The 14,568-nt window shown below is 39.3% G+C and overlaps 1 protein-coding gene across 7 annotated transcripts in view; it reads left to right on the forward strand.

Annotated features, from left to right (window-relative positions):
• The window catches only part of LOC132145467 (potassium voltage-gated channel subfamily C member 1-like), a 58,094-nt gene that overhangs the window by 16,739 nt on the left and 26,787 nt on the right, over positions 1–14,568 (forward strand). For 6 of the 7 annotated variants that reach the window (XR_009434466.1, XR_009434467.1, XR_009434468.1 and 3 more), the window contains exon 3: positions 13,455–14,439. Coding sequence is in view for 3 of the 7 variants with exons in the window: in XM_059556532.1 (XP_059412515.1) it covers positions 13,455–14,439 (985 nt within the window). In the remaining 4 variants the exon portion in view is untranslated. The remainder of the gene's footprint in view (positions 1–13,454; positions 14,440–14,568) is intronic. The other variant, XM_059556552.1, reaches the window with a different exon arrangement.

The following is a 14,568-nucleotide window of genomic DNA, read 5'->3' on the forward strand; positions in this document are numbered from 1 at the left end:
CACTGCACAGAATCCCCAACCAATCAGTGCTGCTCCTTACAAAGCAGAACGAGCCGCCACTCGCTTCTCCCCCTCCTCCCGTATCCCCCGTTCCCTTCTCTGCACTTCACACCCTCTGTCTTTCATCAGCATTGCGCCCCTTCTGTTGTTTCCATCATCACAACCCCTTACCCCTTTATGCATCTCCACACACACACTCCAAGTGGGTTTGATGCCGGTTATAGGTTGTTTTTGCATTATGGATGGCTTCTCTTTAGCAGGCGACCATTTCGGCATTCCCACTCTCCCATCTCTTTCACTTTCTCCCACCCATTTCTCTTCTCGGGCCCCTCCTCCATCTGTTTTCCACCTTGGGTATCCATTGGTTCATGTCATTATGGTGCAGTAAGGCAAAAGAGGGAGAGGGCTCGAGGCGATACATTACTGTGACGCTCCAGAATGCTTTCCCCTTCCTCCATTTCTACCTTTCCCTTTCTGCCTCGCTAACATGCTTGCTTAGCCAAATATGTTATTCTGTCTGGTAAGCCACTGCTTGTCCTCTGGTATGCGTATAGCAGAAGGCTGCACATTTATGACATATTAAATTAGATGCTTTTAGTCGATGGATTTATCAATTGATTTATAATGAAATCCTCTCCACCACTCTTTGTTTTTCATTTAAATGATCCTATTGATTTTTTTCATGCTGATTCAGTGCAGTGATCAGCCGCAAGCACTGAGTGGTGCCGATTACCCCCCGAGAGGCGCGTGTGTGCGTGTTTATGATGTGTTTGTGCTTGATTAGATCAGGGATTCTTGACAGGTTTTGCTTCAGGATCCAGACTTTTTATTGGAGAACACAACGCCGTAGCAAATGTGTTTATTATAAAGAAGTACATTTATTCATGCAGAAGTGAAATAATAATAAGAACCTAATAATATACAGCACATATAACAATATTATTGCGATTTAAGGTACAATTTTAAAAATTTTGGGGGAAATTTTGTGGGGTATAAAAGGTCAGATGTCCATTGTCAACAAATGTATACTTGCATTTCGCGGACTTTTAACCAATCCGACTTACAGTAGAGGAACAAAAGCAATTTGTCACAGAGCAAGCAATATTCAGAGTATATGTGAATTGCACCTTTAGGCTACATAGCAAAATGAACCATTTTGTAAATGCCTGAGCAAAAACAGACGAGTGATTTACCAGCCAAGCAAATAAATACTAAGATAAATATTGTATTTGTTTGATCGAGTGAAAGTGAGTTGTATTTGACATTAAGCATTTTCTCCTCTTTTTAGTCTATTTATTTTACTATCCAAACTATACATGCTTACATGTTTGCATTTTATTATTAATAGATTTTCCATATGTTTAGGTATCATAAACGTGAGTCCATCAAGGAAAGAGGGTCTGCAGAAATAGCCAGAAATGTGTGTGTTTTGGCATCTTTTTATTGAATAAACTGAATGGTGTGGAATTTTTTTTTGAAAGGACTGTGCTAGTAGGTGAACAACGAATTTCTAAAAGTAAGTGTCCTTTTCTGTCACGTTAAAGACAAGTAATATAAATAGACATCAAGTCCATTAAACCTCAGACAAGTTTATTTAAAGGTGCTTTGATACATAGTTTTGATTTGAAGTTTTGAAGAATTTCAAATGCTGCTGTTTTTGATTTTTAAATGCAAGTCTAAATAATTTCATACTTTAAAACTGTATTTTTTTTTCTAATGTGACGTTTTGTGAAGCTTCTATGATTTTGAGACTTTCCAGATTACCGTTTGCGTTTTTACATTTATTCGTTTCTGTTGCATATTGCTTGCCATAAGGTCTCATCGTTTCCTAAAGCAACATATTCAGTCAATATTATATGCTGTGATATTTTCTCAGTGAAGTGTATAATGGAAATTTCAAATTGGTCAATGTGTTTAGGTTAACAGTGATTTTCTAAAACTAAGCATCTTTTTATTCTGTCACAAATACTAACAGACAATTCCATGCACGAAAACCATAATTTAAGGTACCAATATCTTGATATGAAAAAATACACACACTGTCACCTGTAGCGTATACTAGGTCTAAGCTTTTTAACCGTCTTGCTGAATGTTGCACAGCTGGTGGTGTTGTTGAATCTGCCACTATCAAGGTGTTGTGATAATGGTGGACATGACCCTGTGTGACAGAGGTGTCTGTGCTCCGTAATGATTCCTAATATGTCTTCACCTGTTCGTGTGCTCTTGTGTTTTGTATATGTGATCCACAGTATTCTTGTTCATATGCGCAGTTGCATCAGCCAAATGCTGCAGTGCACTGGCATGTAGCAGATTGGGTTCGCGCAGGATTTCTCTCTCTCTTTCTTTCTTTCTCTCGCTCTCACACACAGCGCTGCCGGATATGAATAGAACAGACCTGGGGTGCAGGGAACAACCACAGGCAGAAACATGAGCACTGTGTGGGGAGATCAGCATTGCCTCAGTTTTCCCATACCAGACCTCAGAGACCTGCACTTTCACCTCTCACGTAAAGAGGGCGCTGTTTCATACGAACCCTGCCGTACAAGCGTCCTCTGCATTGCCAGCATCTAGTTCCATCTCTCTCTCTCTCTCTCTCTCTCTCTCTCTGATACTCTAATATCTCTCCAGTTAATGCAGAACTTGTGGCTTGCAGCATCATGTACACTCATCTTGGACACTTCCCAGTCTCTGCTGAAACTGAGCAGAATCAGACAACTGCTATGCGACCTGAGGGAGCGTACGGACCATTACACTCAGTGATTATATTCACACTTACATGCTATTTACTGTATGGTGCACAAGAAAACAGATCCTGTTTTGAGTCAAACAGATGTTTCAGATCATGAAAGCTTATTTTGGTCATTAAAAAAAAGACATAAAAAATGGTTTCTTCATATGTATCTGCTATTTGTGTTAAATGAACTAACAGTGTATTAATCATTTTAATGCTAGAGTTTTAATGCATAAAGCTTCTCCATTTTCTTATATTTCTATATCTATATAAGGTGTCCCATTCATATAACTGAAAGTGAAACATTTGTAGAGTTAAATGCGTTCCATACAGAACTGTCTGTGCCTGTTTTACTGTCTCTCTCTGTTTTCTTGAAAATCCTACTCTTTGTTCACTGTGTTGGGGTATTTACGTACATAGCAGTGTATGGAAAATTGTTTTGGAATATGAATTGGCTCATTTCTCAGTAAATATACAACAGCATTTTAAGGCTACTGCCAATAATGGTGACTTCATCTTCATTTAATTTCATCAAACATTAAGTAATCACCACAGCTCACAAAAATTTGTATTTTTCTAATGTTTGTATTAAGTTATGAAAACATCATTTTTGAATGTTCAATGTCATTTTTAAAAAATAATGTTCAAATAATACTTTTCTGGATAATCTGAACATTAAGGGAACATTTCATTTGATCATTTTGCAAACATTATGGGAACTTAAGTAATAACATTAAAAACATGTTGGATGAACTTTCAACTCAAATGTTTTAGGGAAAGGTTCGATGAACAATACATAAATAGTGTTTTTGTTCTAACATGTACTTACTGTAGATAACTTTGAACGAATGGTCTATTATTGGGATAATTCATCCAAAAATGACAAATACTCCATTATTTACTCACCCTCAAGCCATCCTAGACATTCTTCTTTGAGACAACTACAATAAGAGTTATATTAAAAATATTTCCTGGCTCTTCCAAGCTTTATAATGGCAGTGAATAGGGGTAGAGATTTCGAAGCCCAAAAAGGGTTTTCTAACCAGAGTTTATGCTCCGCCTACGTCCTTCATCATCCGCTCTATTGTGTACAACAGTTAGCAGAAGTTAGGGATTACAGCTTATAAAGTTTTAAATATGGATATTTTTTCCTACAAAAATACATCGATTCACTTCAGAAAGCATTTATTCACCCCTCGAGCCGGGTGGAGTACATTTTAGGATGGATGAATGCACTTTAATGGGCTTCAAAATCTTGACCCCCATTCACTGGTATTATAAAGCTTACAAAGCTTCTTTCAGACGACTGTATTTGTCTGAAAGAAGAAGGTCACATACACCTTGGGTGGCTTGAGTGTCAGTAAATCATGGGTAAATGTTCATTTTTTTGGTGAACTGTCCATTTAAATTTAATGAAAGAAAATTTGTTCGTAACTAACACGGATTGTTTCCTGTTAGCTGGGATTGTACAGAATTGCTTATTTCATCAAAATTACACAATGGGACTTGCATCCATGTGCAGTAAACCCTAAAATAGCAATGTTGTCTGAAAATTTAACAATGACATTATTTTTATGGCTGCTAGAGCACTCATTTGTACAAAGTCGAGAAAAAGCAGGTGAGCTGACTCAATAGTGTTTTGTACATTTGGGATCTGAATTCTGCTTTCATTTTTCCCATCGTGTGCATGATAAAGGTAGGTTTTTTCCCCTGCTTGTTCTCCTTTCTGAATTAACATTCTTATTTAGCCCTGTTCTGATCTATTCCTGGTGAATTCTGATGTACTCACTCCCTCTTTTCCTGTCCTGCTTCTGCTAGTTTCTTTCTCTCACACACTCTTTCTCTTTTCCTGTCTTAGTATCACTCTCTCTGTGACATAGCTAGGTCATGTATGCATCACCGGGCTCTGATTAGTATGGACCTGTCTGTAGGGCTTTATACATCCCAGTTAATTGATGCTAATAGTGTGTTGTAATCTTCTGTCTGAAATGCTGCTTCTTTTCCTCTTAATCCTACTGTACTTCTCTGCACTGTTGCATTACGCTTGCACTTCCCTATTCGTCTTATTGTTAATTCACTTAAATCTTTGACCGACAAACACGCTTTGCTCCTTTCTTTGTACTTTTTTGACATTGTATTTCACTTCTCAGACAATTGAACTATGTTAGCAATTTAGATTGCTGTATTTTTTCAGACGTATACTATACCATTTTTAGAGGCGAAACACATGCAGCAGGGAGAGTCTTTGGCTTTGTGGAAATTACATCTGAATTTTATTTTTAGTACTAACAATGGTGTTTTCATACATATTCTGAGGTGGAAATGGTAGTGGAAGGACATTTGACATTTTTAGAATAAAATTATAGACTCTCCTTTTGTCTTTCTACGGCAGTGGCTCAGTGGTTCATGTAGGTTGTCTACAAACCGGAAGGTTGGTGGTTCAATCCCAGGCTCCACCTGACCAAGTGTCGAGGTGTCCTTGAGCAAGACACCTAACCCCAGCTGCTCCCGATGAGCTGGATGGCGCCTTGCATGGCTGACACCGCAGTCGGTGTGTGAATGTGTGTGTGAATGGGTGAATGTGAGGCAACTTGTAAAAAGCGCTTTGGATGGCCATGTGGTCTGTTGAAAGCGCTATATAAATGCAGTCCATTTACCATTTCTAGGGTTTAGTTTGCACCTAGCATTTTATGTATCCAAATTTAGGGAATCCAAATGTTAGGGAAGTCGTGGCCTGGTGGTTAGAGAATCGGACTCCCAATCGAAGGGTTGTGGGTTCGAGTCCCGGGCCGGCAGGAATTGTGGGTGGGGGGAGTGCATGTACAGTTCTCTCACCACCCTCAATAACACGACTGAGGTGCCCTTGAGCAAGGCACCTAACCCCCAACTGCTCCCCGGGCGCCGCAGCATAAATGGCTGCCCACTGCTCCAGGTGTGTGCTCACAGTGTGTGTGTGTGTGTGTTCACTGCTCTGTGTGTGTGCATTTCGGATGGGTTAAATGCAGAGCACAAATTCTGATTATGGGTCACCATACTTGGCTGAATGTCACTTCACTAGAGTCACATATTCGAACAATTAATCGCTGACTCCATTGATTTAAGTGTCACAGTTAAGCTGTGAGAAAAATAACAGGGTCATTAAAGTTAAATTACTTGGCCGAATTTCACTTCATTTACACAATGAAACAGTATTTTTACAATTTTTGCGTAATTTAACAAAATTGATGCATAAATTACATGCACTTTGTTCACAAGTGATATTTACTAGTAGTAATTAGTAGTTACTAGTAGATAATTACTTAGTAATTAGTAGTAATTTGTGTTTTTGTATAAATTGTCTGTTGATTCCACTCATATTTTTATGAGAGAATTGCATAGTTGAAATTGAAAAACTGCTTCTGGGACAAGAATAAAGTATAAAATCTATACAAAACAATTAAAGGATGAAAGTGCTTTCAAGACGACAAAAAGAAAAAGACACCATTTTTGGAAACTGTGCCGAACGGTCTTTTGCCTAAGAGGTCAGGAATTTGACTAATGTTAAGTGATTAATATTGATATTTGCACCTCTGTTCATTATTCATGGTGAGAGAAGACAGGAACAGAGGAATGGACAGAGAAGAGAGATACAAAAAACAAAGAGTATGAGAATATGAGTCCTACAAACTGTGATGTGTGTGAGACAGTGTGGTCTGTAATATTTTGGTGTACTGCACAGTGCTAATAAAAAATTAGGTCACTCCATGTCTAATGAAAGATGTGGACAGAGAAAAAAACAGTAAGATGAAGGCGGCGGGTGAAGAGAATGAGGATACAGAGATGGCTGGAATATAAAGGAGGGATTTTCTCCTTAGAGATCAGAGAAGATCGGATCATTTTGTAGATGCATATTAAAAGGGATGTGAAAGACTGTATAGGGTTCTGGTTCTTTAAACTACGACATCTGCCACGTCTATTGTATCTACTTCCTATCTCCTCTCCAGTCATCTGCTCTTTAAAATTGTGTGCTTGTGGCCAGATTGCTCCTTTTACTCGAGACTCTGCCTTCTGTTTCCAATACTCCAGACAAATCTAGACCTCTATTTTTAGCCCACAGCCTATGTATATTCATAAACACCAACTGTAGATGATTTATTAATGATAGAAAAAAATATTATTCTGCTGTGGTTTTAGCTTTGAATTCTATGGAGAAGGCCATTTTCCCTTCATTTCAGTTGTTTACTTCCTTATCTGTGGTGCAGTGTTAATGCAGCAGCATGCAAACTAAGACAAGACGTGGAGTGCTGTGCTCCAGTGTTTGAGGTTGATGTGAGTGTGATGCAAAAGTCATTAGACCACATTATAAATCAGGGATTTAAAATGTAAACTTTAAACAAATGAGAGGTGGACTTGTAACCCCTGAGGGTTGCAGGCTCGATTCTCAGTACCGGCAGGAGTTATTTTGTGAGAGCATGTTCTGTTTAAACTGAACATAAGACATGACTGGCAACTGTATTATGCTTCTGTAGCCCCCTATTACTAGGTCACTTCTCAATTGTACAAATTTGTGACATTCATATTGAAGGTCTCGGACCTTTGAACTCCAAGACAGTACAGTAACTTGTAGAGGGTTTTAACTTGCGCAGTAAACTCAGTGTGGCTGCCCAGTGCTGTCGTCCATCAGAATCAACATGTAGCCTATATTACATAACTAGTGTAGGTTCTGAATATTATTAGAGGGAATTTTGAAGGAATTCATGCACTGGCTCAGTGTGAGCTGTTTCAACGACACTATGCAGCACACGCAAACACCACTGGTGTGAGAACAGTGTTCAGAGGAATCTGAGACCAAAGCTTTGACCTTTTGTGCTTCAAAGAAGGTGCAGTGCTGTGTTCTGTACAGTGTTCTGCACCATACAACAAAATGTTGTGTTTGTAAGACATGATGCATTGTTTTTTGATCTCATCAGGCCTTCTGATTTGCTGGAGTATGTTTTTTTAGTATTTACTCTGCAGGCAATTCCTCCAGAAATCTAGCAGGCATTTCCCACAGAGCTGACACAGTGTCTCTGGGAAAAGCAACACTTAAATGCTCCTCTTGGAATAGCTCGCTTTACTTACTTACTCGACCGTTCTCAAGCCAAGTAATGGTGAAGGTTCTCCTGAGCTTCCTGGAGAAGTTTCTGCAATTTTCTGGGGAAAGATGAAGATTGTGCTAATCCTAAATGGAGTGTGGGCTTTCACTTGGTAAAGGGAAAAAATATTGAAGTAAAAATAATAATAAAATGAGAATTTAAGGTTGAAATATCTTTAATTATCTCACAATGATTAATAATTACATAATATATGTACAAAAATACATTAAAAGCTCCTAATAGCTTTCTGTATGCAAAATCGTTTTGTGTGTGTGTGTGTGTGTGTGTGTGTGTGTGTGTGTGTGTGTGTGTGTGTGTGTGTGTGTGTGTGTGTGTGTGTGTGTGTGTCAAAATCTGAATCAGAATGAGCTTTATTGTGGGGAATTTGTTTTCGTGAACAGAATGACAGCGACAGAACAAAAACACATAATAAAAGAATAAAAAATAGAAATAAGTAGGTAAGGAATGACAATATACAAAATGTATGGCAGATATATTACAAAAAGCAGTTATGTATGTACAGGTATATTATATGCAAAATTTAAGTGTACACTAAGTATGTGTGTTAGATAAATAAGTGTATGTGTATATAAATATAAATAGTGTAGTGTGTTCCACAGTTATTATCACGTGTTCATTAGATGGATTGCCTGAGGGAAGAAACTGTTCCTGTGTCTGGTCGTTCTGGTGCTCAGTGCTCTGTAGCGTTGACCAGATGGCAACAGTTCGAAGAGGGAGTGTGCTGGATGTGAGGGGTCCAGAGTGATTTTGCCAGCCCTTTTGCTCACTCTGGATAAGTACACCCTGAGTGTGTGTGTGTGTGTGTGTGTGTGTGTGTGTGTGTGTGTGTGAGAGAATTATATGAAAGAAAGCACTCCGGTTGTGAGTGTATAGTTCATGGTGGCAGCCACTAGCACATTCATTTTCTGACAGTCATCTAAAGTCTTTGCAGAACTGATGTAGGGTCCAGTAGAGTGTGAAATTCGATGTTAAACCTAGATGATCGTCTTGACTGGTGTGCTGGGGAAAGTTATGGTTATACTGTACACTCATTCCAATGTATAAAATTCATTCTCATTCTCCTATGGTTCTGATATTCTGTCTTATACACAGGAGTCTGGTTTTAGGACGTTTAGATGCATGCATGCAATAAAGACACCTGTCTTTATTTTTTGTCTGGTATGTTTCAGCATGTTTTTAGAAATTTTGACCGCATGGAATCAGCAGGCACCGTCTTAAGGGGTCATATTTCACTCAACCTTTCTTACAGAAAAAGCTGGTCATGATTGGGTACAAACATGTCCGTCGCATCAGAGTATCTCGTAATGGAATACAGGAACAAGAGCAGAACTGTGGGCAGCAAACAGCCATTAGGAGCGTGTCCACACTCCCAGAAGTGGCATTAAGGCATTATGGTGAAGAGTTACTTAATTCCAGGAGAGTCTCTCCTGCTAGAGTCCTTATTCTTCCTCTAGTCTAAATCTAAATCTTTAAACAGTGATGCTCTTAGACTTCGTTCCACAACTGTGGAACCAGACTCAGAAAAACTCAATTCTGTTCTTGCATAAGCGCTGAGGTTTTGTGTCCTTTAAGAATAAAGGGCTGTTCGATACAGTGCTCTGCAGTGTGGAAGCGATCTAAATGGCTGCGTTTACACTTGGCACTAACATGTGATCACCGTGAGCCGATCAAGCAGATCGGATCATCAGTCAATCAGACTGATGATCCGACACTTGGCAACATCGACTGAATTTTCTATAACCGATCGGATCTGTCTTGCCATGCAATATTTAAATAAGTCTGCATAGAATGGCCCGGTGCAAAGTCAACTTGAAGTGGTGGGTTTTCTTTTGAAAAGCATTTTCAGTCGCGGGACATTTTACAAATCAAAGAGGAGTGTATAAGTTCTCTGTCTTTTTTTTGCGGACAGGTCGTGAGAGATGGGGTAGATTTTTGCGTGATGTTGACCTGCGAATGCAGACACGATGGCTGGATTGTGTTTATATTGCACTGAGATCTGATCACAATGCGTCCTCTACCTCTGGACCAGGACACGCTGATCGGATAACTTTACTTTGGATTCCTTTACACTTGTCTTTTTAATGTGTATGTGTACTACATCTGGATAGGCCTACAGGTCGCATGTTAATGTCAAGTGTAAACGCAGCCAAAGTTATCATTTACGAAGAGTTGGCCAGTTTTAGACACAACAGTGAAATTTGATGATGTGTGTTGAGTGTCTGCCCAAGTTGAGAGTATTTTAACTTTATGCAAATGAGTCGCGAACACCAGTTGGCTTGAAAACTGTCAGATATAGGCAAAATGAATATCAATGAATCAATTTAACTCTACATTTACATTTATGCATTTAGTAGAGGCTTTTATCCAAAGCGACTTACAGTGCATTCAGGCTACACATGTGTGTGTGTCTACAGTACATATATATATATATATATATATATATATATATATATATACACACATATATATATATATATATATATATACAGTATGCAGTATATATATGTGTATATATGTATGTGTATATATATATGTATGTATATATGTATATATATGTATGTATATATATATATATATATATATATATATATATATATATATATATGTATATATGTATGTATGTGTGTGTATATATATATATATATATATATATATATATATGTATGTATATATAATATAACTATATATAAAAAGAGTTAAATTCATGATGTATGATGTACTTTGCTCTGCTCCAACATTTTCCTACTTTCCTCTCCAGAATATTACAAAAAAAGGATTTCTTGTCAAATTAGAATGATATCTTATTTTTACCATCTGGAGCAGAACGTGTGGAGTAGTGGTGACAGTGTGCGTGGTAGTGTGTCTGCTTGACACACAAACGGGTCCCTCATCAGGATTTTGAGGGCACGACAAGATGGGTTCGTTAAATTAGTTCATGCTAATCGGGTTGGGGAATTAGTAAATTCTCCCAGGATGCCTCAGTCCTTCATTTGACTGCTCCTCGTTCGTCATGGGAGGATTGACCTGACTGCAGCTATTTGAGAGATGTCCTTAAAAAATTTTTTAGGTGTCTTAATTCAAATAGTTAAGTAACTGTTTGTGTCTGTGTCTGTTTTCTTCGTGTGTTATTGTTTTTATGGGTACTGAAAGTGGTTTGTCTGTGCATCTAGACTGATTTTTTTTTTCATAATTAGTAGCCTATATTCGTCAAATTTTCAAATGCAAACATTTTTGAAATAAGACAAATTTACCAATAAGATAAATTCACAAAGTCAACATGAAAATTCACCTGTTCATTCATCTCTTTTGTAAATGCATATTATAGGTCTTGTGTACAAATCACCTATGTATTTTTTTTTTTTTACTTTGTAATGTTTCATAAAAATATAATATTTAAATCATTTTAGCACAACAGCCACAGCTCAAATGTCCCCTAATTTTTTTTCTTTTCCCATTATTGATTTCACTCGGATGTTTCATTGAAACTTTAACAAATAAAATAGAAACGACGATAATATTCTTTTCAGATAATTTTTTTTAACCCTGTTAGTAAGTTTCGTTCTTATTTTAAGCATATATCGAACAAAATGTAGTGCTATTTACAAAAAAAAAAAGTGTGTATGTTAATCGTTTTGCTTTTCATTGAAATGCATTTAGAAAATACTGATCATGAAAAAAAAATTGTAGTGTAAATGTCTGACAAGTCATTATGAAATGTGAGGGACATCTGGGCAGAAAAGCCACAGGATAAAATGATAACTGTGTAGGTGGACTGTCAGTGCAGAGGAGCCAGAAAAGGAGGTGGACAGATATTCGTCTGCAAAAGGACTGGTTTACCCCAGTAAAGGGAGGAGGGGCAAGTGTGGATTGACAGAGAGGAGGGGGAGAAATGAGGAGTGGGGAGTGGGGAGAAGAATGTGAGCACTGCAGAGGGGGAATGGCAGCAGCAGCAGCAGTGTTTCTCACACACACACACACACACACCTACACTTCCAAATAAATGGCTGTAATGTCGGGCTACGTAAAAAAAAATCATAGTATGGATGCTGGCACTAAGGTGGATGGAGATAAACAGATTATATTGATTGCAGGTGATAGGAGAAGAGGCTGTGGGCTTTAACAAGAGACGTGCACTCTATCAATGCACATCTATCTGCATGAGAGCCAACATGACATGTCTGTTTTCAGAATGGTGACCACGCACAGCACACACTGCTATAATTCACCAGCCCTCCCTTCCTCTTTTCTCATCCTTTCCATTTCCTTATGCTCTCCATTTTTTTTCTTCTATTTCTAAATCTACATTTCTTTTTTCTCTCCCTTTATCCCCTTCAATTACAGGTCTTTGTATACGTACCATCTACTCTCATTTTTTCTGCCTCCATCATCCATTCTCCTCGTCTTACTCACAAAGTCTGCTTTTCCCCATCTTTTCTCCCCCTGTGGTGTTTCCTCAGTGTAGCGTGTCAATGAGACTGCTGCATTCACACCATTCCCACTATTCTTAGAGCACTTTTGCTGTTTTGTTGTAGTATTTGGCGCCCTCTATCTGTAGTACACCTCCTGATTGTGAAGGACATCTGCAGTGGTCCAAATTGCATCACAGCAGCCTCTGGATGTTAAAGTGCTTATTCTGTCATGTAGACTATTTTATTTTCAAGGTTCTTTCCATGCGCTTGTGTACCTGATGCCAACAGATTATGGCTCTAAGCACAGAACTGACTGCCATGCGATTTGATTTAGAAAATCTGTATAGAATAAAGGGTTTTTCAATCTTTTTCAGGCCAAGGACCTTTTGTTGTATTGTGACACCAAACACTGACTCTGTTACATATTGTTGAAATTGAGCATTGCAGTTTAAGCCTGGTCTATAATAACACGTGTTTTATTTTATTGATACATTCACATAGACTATTGTACTTAAATTGTAAAGCCATTAAAATAACTATTATTGTACACTAACATTGTACATGGTATGTTTTAATGTGACAGGAAGAATGAAATGTTTACTTGGATCATGTTTTACAAAAAATGCGTACTTATGCACTCTTCTATGCCATTGGATAATAGTGTGAGAAGTGTGTTCAAACTGAAAATACGACAAGAAAAAGTTCACTTCAAATACCTAGAAGGTACATATATCTAAAATATAGCTATAAAATAAAAAACAGTGTGGAATGGTTTCATGCGCTTTACTGTCGCAGCTTTCCTTAGCAGAAGGGGAATAGTTTTCAGACACTGGATGAGAAAATAACCTTCAAAAAAGGCATAATGTATATTCTGTCATTTGGGACACAATTTTGGTTTACTATCAAACGATATTTGTCAGAGCCCCTGTTGAAGACTCCTTATCTACAGCAGATTGCAGAGGAGGAAAAAGTCATGATGTTAATGATGTTTTAGATCAGATTATCATCATTTTTGCAATTCTGCCACAGACATTACACACTTCAGCTTTAAGCACTGTACCAGTTCTTTATTCCAATAGTGATCTCACTGATTTCACTGTATAATATTAATGTGCTCATCTTCTCATCTCTCTTTGTGTCTTTCTGTCTCTCTCTGTGCCTTCCTATCTCTGTTTCCAGTATGTGGCGTTCGGCTCGCTCCTGTTCATCCTCATCTCCATCTCAACATTTTGCTTGGAGACACACGAGGCCTTCAACACCATCTACAATAAGACAGAGAACGTGACGGTGGGGAACGTCACACGGGAGGAGATTGTGTTTGAGGTAGTGACTGACAACTGGCTGACCTACGTGGAGGGCATGTGCGTCATCTGGTTCACCATCGAGGTGTTCGCCCGCGTCATCTTCTGCCCGGACAAGGCGGAGTTCTTCAAGAGCTCGCTGAACATCATCGACTTTGTAGCCATCCTGCCCTTTTACCTGGAGGTGGGGCTGAGCGGCCTCTCCTCGAAAGCCGCGAAAGACGTGCTGGGCTTTTTGCGTGTGGTGCGATTCGTCCGAATCCTGCGAATCTTCAAGCTCACGCGTCATTTCGTGGGGCTGAGAGTGCTGGGTCACACGCTCCGTGCCAGCACCAATGAATTCTTGCTCCTCATCATCTTCCTCGCTCTGGGGGTGCTCATCTTCGCCACCATGATCTACTACGCCGAGCGCATCGGCGCCGACCCGGCCGACCCCACGGCGAGCGCCCACACCACCTTCAAAAACATCCCTATCGGCTTCTGGTGGGCAGTGGTCACAATGACAACACTGGGCTATGGTGACATGTATCCAGAGACATGGTCTGGTATGTTAGTGGGTGCCTTGTGTGCCCTGGCGGGCGTGCTGACCATCGCCATGCCTGTGCCCGTCATTGTAAACAACTTCGGCATGTACTACTCTCTGGCCATGGCCAAGCAGAAGCTGCCCAAGAAGAAGAACAAGCACATCCCTCGGGCTCCGCAGCCTGGATCGCCCAACTACTGCAAGCCAGACGCCCTGGCCATGGCAACTGCCTCACCGCACAGGATCTTGGGTAATGTGCTGGGCAGTATGGTGGTCTCTGGAAGCATGGCAGGAGACTGTCCTCTTGCACAGGAGGAAATCATAGAGATTAACAGAGCAGGTGTGTGTGTGTGTGAGTGTACCCCATGTGTTTACGTGTTTGTGTGTGTGACATTTCTTTACACTAATAGGTTACATTTCCAAGAATAAAGGTGCGGTCACATTTACAGGCACTCTGTGAAATTTAGTG

The sequence above is a fragment of the Carassius carassius genome, chromosome 1 (assembly GCF_963082965.1).
Source record: "Carassius carassius chromosome 1, fCarCar2.1, whole genome shotgun sequence".
Taxonomy (NCBI): domain Eukaryota; kingdom Metazoa; phylum Chordata; class Actinopteri; order Cypriniformes; family Cyprinidae; genus Carassius; species Carassius carassius.